This window comes from Haliotis rufescens, unplaced genomic scaffold (genome assembly GCF_023055435.1).
Source record: "Haliotis rufescens isolate VD_foot unplaced genomic scaffold, xgHalRufe1.0.p SCAF_12, whole genome shotgun sequence".
Classification (NCBI taxonomy): Eukaryota; Metazoa; Mollusca; class Gastropoda; order Lepetellida; family Haliotidae; genus Haliotis; species Haliotis rufescens.
Window position 1 is genome coordinate 17,679,873 of NW_025963802.1, and position 13,316 is coordinate 17,693,188.

General features: G+C 40.0%; 1 protein-coding gene across 4 annotated transcripts in view; it reads left to right on the forward strand.

The window, feature by feature from the left end:
- The window catches only part of LOC124145676 (serine/threonine-protein kinase 10-like), a 128,915-nt gene that overhangs the window by 20,894 nt on the left and 94,705 nt on the right, over positions 1-13,316 (forward strand). For all 4 annotated transcript variants that reach the window (XM_048393415.1, XM_048393416.1, XM_048393417.1 and 1 more), the window contains exons 2-3: positions 1,065-1,229; positions 9,712-9,910. In XM_048393415.1, the coding sequence (XP_048249372.1) occupies positions 1,065-1,229; positions 9,712-9,910 (364 nt within the window). The remainder of the gene's footprint in view (positions 1-1,064; positions 1,230-9,711; positions 9,911-13,316) is intronic.

The following is a 13,316-nucleotide window of genomic DNA, read 5'->3' on the forward strand; positions in this document are numbered from 1 at the left end:
ACTTCATTCTGCAAACAATAAATATGCTTTTAGGGCTATATCAGGAACGCACACACCTGCTATTTGATCTCTATTTGCCAAACATAATGTACAAAACCAAATATATTGACATTAGATTCTGGTTTATTGACTGCTGGCTATGTAGCAAAACAGGATGTAATTTCGAAGTCTCTGATATATGCATGTAAATTGATACTTTCATCTGTCAACTCTTAAACTTGTTTTCAACTTGTGGGTTATATTTATTGATCATGTTAATTCTGGACTTCAGTGAGTGAGCGATTGAGTTGCTTTTAACGCCAATGTGAACACTATTCCAGTTATATCACAGTGTGTCGGTTTGCTGTGGCAGGAATTTAGCTCGGAAGTGATGCAAGTCACAAGCACTGGGGTCCTGATAAACCTAGGAACATAATCGGGGCAAACTCGGATTCAAACCCACAATCACAGGTTTCTTGTGTGCCCAAGGGACACAACTCTGCACAGCAGATTGTGGTGCCGCACATAGATGACTGGGCCACCTGTGCCCCCCTTGATTTCAGAATTTTCAGATCCATTTATTGTTACGGTGTTATGTGTCGATTCCCAAATTAAAACAATATGTTAACCCAGAAATCTGTAAGTAACAGAATTTTGTGTGAAACCAACCAACAACCAACAAATGGTATACAAGTAACAATCGTATTACAAAATTAACCAGATTCACATCAATACAAATTACTGCACAGCAATTATAATGACAGTACACAATAGAGTGGTTGTATAATATATAATATAATGGCAGGGGTCAGTTTCAGATCAAAAACACTGTTGATAGCCAAAACTTTGTTGAACTCAACTCTTCCAACCCCTATGGGGACTGAGTGAGCATGTTTTACTGCTTTTAGCAATATTCCAACAATATCATGGCAAGGGACACCAGAAATTGACTTCCCATATTCATCCTCATGTTGGGAATTGAACCCTGGTCCTGGTGTGACAAACACCTGCTTTAACCGAGGGGCTACCCCACCTCATGTTCTGAGTATCTATTCATGGCACTAATGAACATGTTGTCTATCCAGGCGGAACACAGGGAGGACAGCATGTTGGCTGCTCTGAAGCAGGTGGAGATCAAGGGAGACGATGATCTCGAGGACTTCTCCGTGGAAATCAACATTCTGTCTGAGTGCAAACACAGGAATGTCGTTGGATTACATGAGGCCTACTTCTTTGATGGAAACTTGTCTGTAAGTAAAATCATTTATTACTTCAGTAAATAAGTGTCATGGTGATAGATAATGTCCTATTTGAAGAGATGGCAGTATTTTAATGAGACACTGCTCCTATGCCAAGAGTGGCATCTTGTCAACAAGACTGACATCTTTTTTGGAAAATTTATTCTTTCACATTATCATTATGAAACAATATTGTGGCTTTTGCAATGAGACATATTTGTTGGAAAATTCAAATGTGAAACATATTTATTATTTCATATGAATACAGAATACAGAAGTATCAGTGCAACGACAAACCTGAAACCCTTTCCCGGCAGATTCTGTCACACTGGTAAACATAATGGCAGCTATCGCTAATGATGAAAGACCCCTGAAGATTCCAGGGTAGAATAGGTCTTCAGCAACCCATGCTTGCCGTAAAAGGCGACTATGCTTGTCGTAAAAGGCGACTAACGGGATCGGATGGTCAGGCTCGCTGACTTGGTTGATGCATGTCATCGATCCCAATTGTGTGGGTCGATGCTCATGATGTCAATCACTGGATTGTCTGGTCCAGACTTGATTATTCTACAGACTGCCGTCATATAGCTGGAATATTGCTGAGTGCGGCGTTAAACAACAAACAAACAAACAAACTAATGATGAAATAGTACTTGGAGTAGAAATATTTACATCACAATATATGTATTGCCTGAAACCTTCGCTCAATAAACTGATATGTTTGTGTACTGTATTGTACACCTCTACTTCTGCAGAAAATGATAACAATGCTTGTTATGAATAAAAGGACTATACATCATTATCATAAAAACCTATCACAAAGGCGACTCTTTAGTCGCTTTGTTGCAGTATACAACTGTGATAGTTATCCCTGTTGAAAATCAATTTGGTTACAGCTGTATATAACAATGATAGCTAGTTGGTTCCCAAAGAAATGTGTATACACTGACACAGCTCATCATGCTTATCTGACATTGTCATCATCTGGCTTAAATAGATAAATGCTGATGGAAAATAAATCTTTTGACAGCTATTACCAGATGATAGCTATTTGTTTCCCAAAGAAAGAAATATGCACTTAATCTTTTCCTCTCAGAGCCCCATCCATACACAGTATATAGTTTCAAGTGATCATTGCTGGGACATGTTTTCTTTTCTTTTCTTTTCTTTTCTTTTTTTTTGTTAAATGCCGAACTCAGCAATATTCCAGTCATGTGACAGTGGTCTGTAAATAACTGAGTCCGGACCAGAGAGTCCAGTGATTGACATCATGAGTATCTATCTATGCAGTTGATATATGATGACATGCACGCACACACCTGACACATTCAGTTGCCCCTTACACCAAGCATAGATTGGACCTATATTCCGACCATGAAACCATATGGGTGTGCTGGGACACTAGTCCGAGCCATGCCAGCAACCTATGATTGTGGGTTGGAGTCCTTGGTTGTTCAGCACCATACCATTCTTGCGTGATTCCCGAAGTGGGAAATGTCTGAGACTTGCATCACATGCAGATATTCCATGATATAACTGAAATGTTAGTGTACTTCTTGTCAGACTCTACAGGTTAGAATAGTTCCCCAGCAACCTCAGTAACTGTGAGAGGCTACTAATGGGATCGGGTGGTCAGATTCGCTGACTTGGTTGATGCACGTCATCGATCCCAACTGTGTGGGTCGATGCTCATGATGTCAATCACTGCATTGTCTGGTCCAGACTTGATTATTTACAGACCACCGTCATATAGCTGGAATATTGCTGAGTGCGGTGTTAAACAACAAACAATCAAACAAACAAACAAACAAACAAACAGTAAATGCTGGTCATAAGAGGCAACCGAATGGATTGGGTAGTCAGACACAGTGACTTGGTTGAGAGCATGTTCTTGCACCCCGATGGTGTTGATTGATGCTCATAATATCTATCACTGGATTGTGTGGTCTAGACTCGGATTATTAACAGGCTGGCAACGTATAGGTTGAATATTGCTGAGTGCGGTGTTAATAACAAAACAAACACTCGTCAGATATGCAGGATTTGTTGTTGCCCAGCAAGAGATTCGAGAAAAGCTGTTCTGTTCAACTAATACAAGGAGATGTTGTCATGCAGTTAGCCAATAAACATGAGGAAACAGTACTCACCATTAGTGATCAATACGCAGTCGACACACAGCATTACACATAAGGCTCATGTGAACCGCACTTGTGATAATAGCATAAGAACATTCACTGTTATAGTCTCCAATAAGGAAATGTTTAGAGCTATCAATAAGAATTGATGTATCGATTGATATTATTGCATGAACGTTTGCCCACTGTGGGCGAAATGTCCAACATTACGTTTGTTCTTAATACTATTAATACTAATATAAATTGCTGTGTTGTGTGACTAAGAGCTCTGACTCCAGTTGAGAATAGGTCCAGCGCAGCCGATGCTTGTCATGCCAAGTTGCTGAATCAGTGGTTCGTGTGGTCGAGCTCAGTAACTTGGTTCATTGCGTGGCATTGTACCCCAACATTTGGAGATTGTTCATGATATCAATGACTACTTAGTCTGTAACAAATGTTATATTTGGGACAACACTTTCTTGGTAAAGTAAAAATTCTATTACTTTTGTTTGGATTTGAACATACACTTTCAGAGTGAGGCACCTTACCGCCAGCACACAAAGTCAATGATCTAACCAACTCGGACACCGAGGCTTCCAGTGTTATCCCAAATGTAACATTTGGCAACTTTCTAAAAAGGCATTGTGTATTCATACTTTGTCTGGTTGGCCTGGTTGTAGTGTGCAGGAACATTTTTATTTGGTGTATTTAATAGCTATTTTTGTTGGTAATTTACAAGTTCCCCCAAATTTGTAATTTTTTTCCCCCGCACTGTGACATCGTTAGTTATGACATCGCTTATGACACTTATAACATGTATAATGAGAACTGTAAGAGTATAATCTGAGACATCAGCTGGCTTAGATGCGCATCACCAGTACTGGATAGAAGTTACGTTTTTGCGAACTTTATGATTATATATTTGAAGGTAGGTCTTACAGATTATGTTCCCCTTGATGTCTCTATTTTGGCCTAGTTGCTTATCAGTGCAGAAATTGTTGGATTTTTATCGTATTGCATTGAAACAGCCCTGTCAAGGAAACAACAAACAAACAGAATTAACATCTCTCTAAAACTGCAAAGTCTCGGTGTGCCAATTTCAATCAGTGATTCTTTCCACATTGGTAAAATATAAATCCCCTAAGACACTTGATTTTTTGTAAAACATTACTCTCCCTCCCTCCCTCCCTCATAATCAACATGAGGTTCAAGTGTTCACTGATCACATCCTGGTGTCAATTCTTTTCATTGGTACTATATGATCATCAGAAAATGCTGCAATATTGTTATGAGAAGAACTAACCTAAGGCATCTGTTGGCCTTTAAATTTCGACCAACCAGTGCAAATTATCTTGAAAAGTTGGATTTGTTACCATGGTTACCTGTTTTTGGTGCAGAGTTGCAAAACCTATCCATCAGAATATGTGTTGATCAATGAAAAGTATGCATTTTATATCTTTCCTTGTGTTTGATTTGAATGTTAGCACACCCAGACTTTATTAGCATTGTTAATTTGAATTAATCACTGGGACATTTTGACACCTTTGTAAATAGCTGATTATGGACCGTGCAAACCAATGACTGAAGTCATGAGCAATGACATGCAATTGGCCAAGATCACCCAATCCATTTAGTCTACCCTCAAAACCGGCATAGGTTGCTGGGGACCAATCTTACCCAGGAATCCCCACAGAGACCAAGTCTCACGTATAGCTGATTAAAGTCTGCAGTGACATGCTTCTTCAAAATCGATTTATTACATTATAAAACTGGAACCTCTTTCTGAAATCCTAACCTGTCTCAATAAAGCCCTGAGTGCACCACGATATGCAGGTTTTCATTCAACTCAGAAGCATGGATTTCTGCGAGGACAAACACAGATTGAAAGGATCAATTATGGTTATAGAATTTGGAGTCTGTGCTGATTGATTAATACTCTTTCTTAGCCAAATTTGTCCTAATATCATCAACTTGCACTGATCATGAGAATTGACAGGGGACATGCATAAAAGCTAAATGGAGATGAAAATAGGGTAGTAGATTTCATTGTAGAAATTAAGGGGACCCAAAGAAAACATTTAGAAAACAAGAGATGTGAAATAAGTAGGATAAAATGAAAAGGCATCTTCCCGTGACAAGGGAGTTCACTGACCATAAAAGCCCAGTTTCCAGCATGATAAACGAGACTGGAATTTCGAGGCTCGATCGTTGTGCCACCAGTGTCTATTACAAGTTATTTCCTTCCTATTGACCAATTCCACCTCTCGTATCACATACATTTGCTTCAAACAAATTGGCGGCTCCGAGTCAAGACAATCTGATCAAGTTAATCAAAGAAAAGGTTCATGTTCATTGCCTCACAGATATCTTGGCGTGTGCATTGTAGCACAACACTGGAGCACTTCGATTAGAAACATGAATATATTTGGATTATATCAGTCAACGCCCAGTTGACAGTCGTCCTGCACCATGACTGTGGAATATATTTATTTTATGAAAAAATAATAATCTAGAAACGCATACAAAAGTAAGAAGGATATTGTGTAATATAAGATTTCAGAAGACTAAATGTTAGTCTAAGTTGACAGTACACATGTGACCGCCTCCGTGGTCTAGTGGTAGAGCATCTGCCCGGAGAGCGGAACACACACAAACAAACACACACGGGGCGGTCGGGTAGCCCAGTTGTTAAAGCGTTCGCTCATCACGCTGAAGACCTGGGTTCGATTCCAGACATGGGTACAATGTGTGAAGCCCATTTCTGGTGTCCTCTGCCGTGATATTGCTGGAATATTGCTAAAAGCGGCGTAAAACCATACTCACTCACTCACACACAAACACACACACACACACACACACACACACACACACACACATCGCTATTTAAGTACAATAATTTTGGACACGACGTTAAACCCAATTTCACCTCTCGGTACACATGCTTTGCAAATCTTGGAGTCGCCATGTCTTTTACGAACAGGATGTTGATTTCGTTACGAGATTTCGATTGGACTATGCATATACTTGTAAGTCCAGCCAAAATATTACTCGAAATTTCAGGCTAGTTCAGCAAGGGGGAAACAGGAGATTTATAGTCACAAGGTTCATACAGGCTTGAAAAGGCCTTGAAGTTTAGTGTTCCATATGTGAATCTTGAGTCAGTTAACACCCTTGCCTAAGGAAGAAAGGTGAAAGGCGTCACAGATTGAAATTATTTGCTGTTTTAAGGTGTTATCTCATGCTGTCTGACATTGTAAGTCTTGAACTTAATTAGAAAAATGTGAGTGTCACATACTCGAATTCATAAACCGACACATTTATATCTGGCGTATGTCATGTCAGGTTCACTGCACATAGGTGAAAACAATGACAGTTACAACCAAACTAAGTTAGGATGTAATTGAGGGCTAGATATCACTTTGCACCAAGTTCCGTTGCAATTGTGGTTAGTTTGTTTACACAAATTGTTCAAACAGTTATGACCATGTATGAGGGCGTCTTTGTTCTTGGTAACCTTGTCAAACAATGTCATACCCGGTAACTACAAGCACAACACTGATTAACCACGTGGTGAAAATGGCCAGTACGCCAAAAGCAGTCAGAGTACAATCTTCGTCTGTGACCCGACCTATCTTTTCACCTCATTTGTATATCTGTCATTTGGAATTTCCAGCTATTGATTTCATGGGAGTTAGATCTTAAGTTTTTGAAGATAGCAAATTTTTATTCATTCAAACTGAAATTGCCCAATACTGAACAATGGAATTCTAATTGTGATGTCTTGGTGTTATCGTTTGCTGGTTAGTTATTATGATTCAAAGGCAAAGCTACTCGCATGAATTTCCTAATATTTTAAGCCAGGGGTCAACACTAGCGTTAATTTGGTGATGCATTAAGTTCATGATTTCCAGTATTTTATGTGCTGTTGTACTCCTCCATGTAAGAAATTCCCAAAGAAATCCAAGGTTCCCATAACCATGATGACTTATGAGTCTACTAATGCCAAATCATGTCTTTTTGCAACAGTCTGAGTCGATGTTGCTGTAAACATATGCAGAGATTATTATATGAGCATGTGTGATTTTTCGAAATGAGTGTCAGAATTCTTGTATTTCCCGAGCGAGGGTAAACCATGAATTCTTACATGAGTTTTGTAAAATTAGTTTTGACACACATGTGAGTGTCAATTTCTTTATTTCCCATCATTTCTTAATGTTTTTGAGCTCGATCCTGTTTAAGAAAATGCCTTGATCACAACTGCCGTATTGGAAACTTCCCTTGTCGAATAACGTCTTTTCTCATGTGACATCATTCCAACCTTACATTACAATAAGTTTTGAATGACTTCTACAATGCTGTCTGGCTAACGTAAACAATATACTGGTGCATGTGAAGTGATATTTGCTCTGGTGCACATTCAAATTTTAATGACTCTTTCTAATCCTATACCGGGTAGGTAAAAATATAAGGGTAACGCTTTTTTTCAGGGCATTATCATTTGCAGAAGCCTGAGGTCTTCCATTAACTGCTCGACGAAGGAGGGCAGTTGAAAAGACCAAGGGTTTCTGCAAATGATAATGCCCTGAAAAATAGCATTACCGTTATAGCTAAAATGGATGGAATTTGTTATCAAATAAAAATAAAAAGAAACAACAATATCGGTTTTGAAACATTTACTGCAATCAACAATATTTACAAATATGGAAACGTCATATAACAAACCAGATGACGTCACTATTAAACGTGACGTCACCTATCCCTATCCAATGACGTCACCTAACCATGGGCGTGATAATGGTCCGTCATGAAGCAATATGAGGGCATTATTAAGTTACAGTGGCCCGTTCATTTCTAATAACATGCCGACAGTTTAATGATAATTCCATCCATTTTAACATTTGTATTATGAATGAAAGAACATGTATCTGATCAAAACAAGTGTTGCAAGACCCTGGCTTTAGACAAATGGCTGAAGTCACTGAATAACAGCTGTATTGATGGTAGTGTGAGGCTTTATGATGAAGTTATAACACGGTATAATTATATGTGTGATAACCATGAATACTGTTACTATTGGAACTCATTGATGAAGAAAAGCCATCGGCTGATGTTTGTACTGTGTGAAGAACATAGCTCCTTTCCTGTTTTATCCTGATTGTCAGTCCATGGTTATGTTAATGTTCCTGTGAAGAGGGTTCCAGGTGGGAGTTACTGAGCAGATTGTCAGTCCATGGTTATGTTAATGTTCCTGTGAAGAGGGTTCCAGGTGGGAGTTACTGAGCAGATTGTCAGTCCATGGTTATGTTAATGTTCCTGTGAAGAGGGTTCCAGGTGGGAGTTACTGAGCAGATTGTCAGTCCATGGTTATGTTAATGTTCCTGTGAAGAGGGTTCCAGGTGGGAGTTACTGAGCAGATTGTCAGTCCATGGTTATGTTAATGTTCCTGTGAAGAGGGTTCCAGGTGGGAGTTACTGAGCAGATTGTCAGTCCATGGTTATGTTAATGTTCCTGTGAAGAGGGTTCCAGGTGGGAGTTACTGAGCAGATTGTCAGTCCATGGTTATGTTAATGTTCCTGTGAAGAGGGTTCCAGGTGGGAGTTACTGAGCAGATTGTCAGTCCATGGTTATGTTAATGTTCCTGTGAAGAGGGTTCCAGGTGGGAGTTACTGAGCAGATTGTCAGTCCATGGTTATGTTAATGTTCCTGTGAAGAGGGTTCCAGGTGGGAGTTACTGAGCAGATTGTCAGTCCATGGTTATGTAAATGTTCCTCGTGAAGAGGGTTCCAGGTGGGAGTTACTGAGCAGATTGTCAGTCCATGGTTATGTTAATGTTCCTGTGAAGAGGGTTCCAGGTGGGAGTTACTGAGCAGATTGTCAGTCCACGGTTATGTAAATGTTCCTCGTGAAGAGGGTTCCAGGTGGGAGTTACTGAGCAGATTGTCAGTCCATGGTAATGTTAATGTTCCTGTGAAGAGGGTTTCAGGTGTGAGTTACTGAGCAGATTGTCAGTCTAGTTTTTGAGAATCATTCTTGTCATTGATTAAGCACTATCATCTTCCTTTGATCTATTGTCTATTAAACACAATAGACATTTACCCAAATCATCAGCTATTGGAAAAGATCATGGACCATTACAGGAATGTGATTGGCCACTGATTTGTCAATACAGCCTCAAGTAGGCATTTTGGACTTTCGGGGGTAGGGTCACATCCAACAATATAACCTGATTCTATCTGAGTCTATTTGGTCTAGTAAGCTCAGCTAGGAATAGCCTGAGAATAACATTAAAATCTGCAGATTCAAAATGATGCTTTAAGCCAAGGCTAGTAGATTCAAATGTGTTAGGCACAGACTGTTGACCATGTGATGTTGTGCTGCAGATGTTCATCGAGTTCTGTGGCGGAGGTGCTCTGGACAGCATTATGGTGGACCTAGAGAAGCCCCTGTCAGAGGACCAGATTCGCTATGTCCTACATGAGATGTGCAGCGCTCTTGAGTTCATCCATCAGAAAAAGATCATCCATCGGGACCTGAAGGCTGGCAATGTTCTCCTGACCATGGAAGGGGATGTCAAACTTGGTATGTACTTCTTAGAATACAAGAACCAATTCAACTAAGCAATTGTTGTGCCACAACTAAAGTAGGGCAGTTACGTTCACATTAGCGCTACAACTGTCGTAAGCCTATGTTAAAGTTTGGGAGTTGCGTTCAATTTATTGCTACGACTGTCGTAGGCCTATGTTAAATTATGGGAGTTGCGATCAATTTGATGCTACGATTATCGTAAGCCTATGTTAAAGTATGGGAGTTGCGTTCACTTTAGCGCTACAACTGTCGTAAGCCTATGTTAAAGTATGGAAGATACGTTCACTTTAGCGCTACGACTGTCGTAAGCCTATGTTAATTTGTGTTTTGCATTAAGATCAGTTGGTGGAATGGGTCCAGGCTATGATTGTTAAATGGTTGGTCATAGATGAAGATCAGGGTTGCCAATAACGCCCTCACAAGAAAACTAGGTCGTATGAATCCATCTGAATGCCCTGCAGTCACATTCTTGGTCAGTGAAACACAAGTCTGTAATGTCCAGAGGTGAAAATCCTGTGATCTGTTTTCATAATCTTGTGGCATTAATGAGGTGGATTAAGGCATATCAATGACCCATGCTTAACTGGTCAGATCTTGTGGGTGAGCTGTTGTGATTATGTTGAGCCTGTTTGATGCCTGAAGTGGCACAATACGCGTGTTCTTTGTATGCTTTAGGGGGCGTGGTGGCCTAGTGACCCAAGGTGGTATGACAATTTGTACGAATTTATGTCCATGACCTGCCAGGTCCGCTTGTTGGTGCGAATGCCAGAATAACTCAGATTTTGGTCCAAAGTCTGAGAGTACCAAACCCATCAAGTTCTAAATCTCTTCACCTGCATCATTGTGCATGTCTTGCCTTCTGAATAATAGCTATGACAGAACTGAACATGATTCATTTATGACTACTTTATTGCTTGTGTCATTAGCAGCCTTAGAAATTCATGCTTGTCTGATAGCCTGAGACTACAAAATTGTACTGAGGACATGTGAAAATCCAATGATGGTAGTCCACATTGCCTAGTAAAATTGAGAGCTATAATTGTGATCCAGTTCTCAATGCTTCACTTTTGGTACAAATCAGAACTGAATAAAACTGACAGACAAAGTAGAAAAGTTTGTTTCATTCAAGCAGGACGAGCTACAAACTCCAAGGACAAGTGAAAGGTTTTCACTAGTCCCGGGGACTGTCTTCAAAACAACAAATTTCTAAGGCTGCATTCGCTGTGCTATACACTCTCCGATTAGCTTTGAGTTGTAAAAGTGTCAGGAAAAAGAATGTATCTAGGATTGTCAATGAGCAAAACAAATAGAACGGAAATTAAAAAATATAATAGATATTGTTTTGCTGCACATCACCTACACATTTACACTTTGTACATCTTGATATGGTGAATTTATTTATGATCTAGATCATTTATCAGTGGGATAGAAAACCTCTTAACTCCATCAATGTTTAATAAAGCTATAACAGGCCACTCAGTTACATATGAGCCAGGTATTTCGCATTATATCTGGGTGAGGTGATCTTGCTAGATACCTGAGTCCTCCCATACAAGCTTTTCCTGTATGTGTGTGTATATTTATATAGACATGATAGATACAAAGCTGTGACCTGCCCATGGCTGGAAGTAGGTCAGCTGTACCAGGCTGTTCCCAGTTGTTATTCTGCAACAGGCTCATCTGCAGCGACATGCTGGGGTACACCATTTGTATAGATTTGCCAGTGTCAGCCTTAGGCTCAACTTTTCTGCACTGCAATACTGTTTGCAAATAACAGATGTGTAGTGTTGCTGGTTGTGGTTTCTGGATTTACACTTCCATGCTAGCCACCCCTGTTTAATAAAAAATTACATTTTTGAATTTATCTCAACGTGATCTTACAATTTAGTTTGGAATTCCTTCTTTTTCGGGGGCACGGGTGGCCCAGTCGTCTTAGGCACCGCAATTCGCTGTGCAGAGTTGCGTCCCTTGGGCACGCCAGAAACCTATGATTGTGGGTTCGAATCCCAGCTCGCCCCGATTATGTTTCTAGGTCTGTCAGCACCATACCCGTGTCTTCGACCTACATCACTTCAGGCTTTCCTCCCGCATTAAGCTGACTGGAATACTGTTAATGTCTTAAAATATGGACCCAATCTTAAACCTTGAGTACAGTTATTTCTTGTACATCAAGTGTGGCCTGGTCGTCCCTTGTGGGGATTGGGGGTGTCACAATGGCTTCTGAATAAATGAAGTACATTTTGAGCATGGTTGACTGAATGTCTTGCAAGGTCAACAGCCTGATCAAGTGTGTGAATGTCATGGATTTGTGCTTTCTAGGATGGTCATTGTAAAACGAACCTGGGTGTATGCCTCTGTCTGTTTGAAAAAACCCACCCTATAATAAATCACCTGTCCCTTAGAGAGGGGTTTTTTTCATCTGATTTATGGATATGCCAATCTTCAATTTCACAAATGTTGAAATTGCAAGAACAGATTCTTTGTTCTTCCCGTGGAGTGTGTTAAATCATAAGTTATAAATCAACCTTTAGAGAAGATCAATATAAAAAGGGAAGTAACTCTTGTCTATGTCTTTCAATGAACACTTCAAATAACATGTTTCTTCTTTTCATTTATTTTACTTTGCCACATTGACCATACTTTTAATATGTCACTAAAGAAAATGTTTTTGTCTCTCTCTTTTCCAACTACATTATTGTTTTGAAAAAACAAAACAAGTAATGATAAAATGCCTTACATATTGCAGATTCAAATGTTCGGGAGTTTAGAAATTGCTAGCTAAGGCTGAAGCCACATTCCCATCATATCACATTTCCTGATATTTTCTGTATATTTACCCTAGCCTAAGTGAAGGTAGGACTGAAAGTTCAACACAATGCTGCTACTTCATTGGAGACCGCCTCCGTGGTCTAATGGTAGAGCGTCCGCCCGGAGAGCGGAAGGTCCGGGGTTCGATCCCCGACCGCGTCATACCAAAAGACGTTAAAAGCTGGTACTTGTTGTTACCCTGTCTGGCGCTCGGCATTAAGGGGCTAAAACAAGGACTGGTCGGCTCGGAGTCAGTATACTCTGTCTGAGTGGGGTATTCATGTTAAACTGCAGCATGGTATCTCAGTGAGCTAGCACTATAAATCGGCATCAGTCCGGGCTAGTACAAGCAGCCACACAAACACACACACGTACATGCACGTCACTATATAAGTGCAATAATCTTGGACGTGACATTAAACCCCATTTCACCTCACCTACTTCATAGATATTACTTCCCTGATCAATATTAACATAGAAAGTTACAGGCATAATTTACAACAGTGGCTAGTTTTCCTTGCAGTCAAACTGATTACCATATGCGACGTAATAAGCGCCCAGGGCGCTCTCAAAATTAGAAATAGGAACTAGA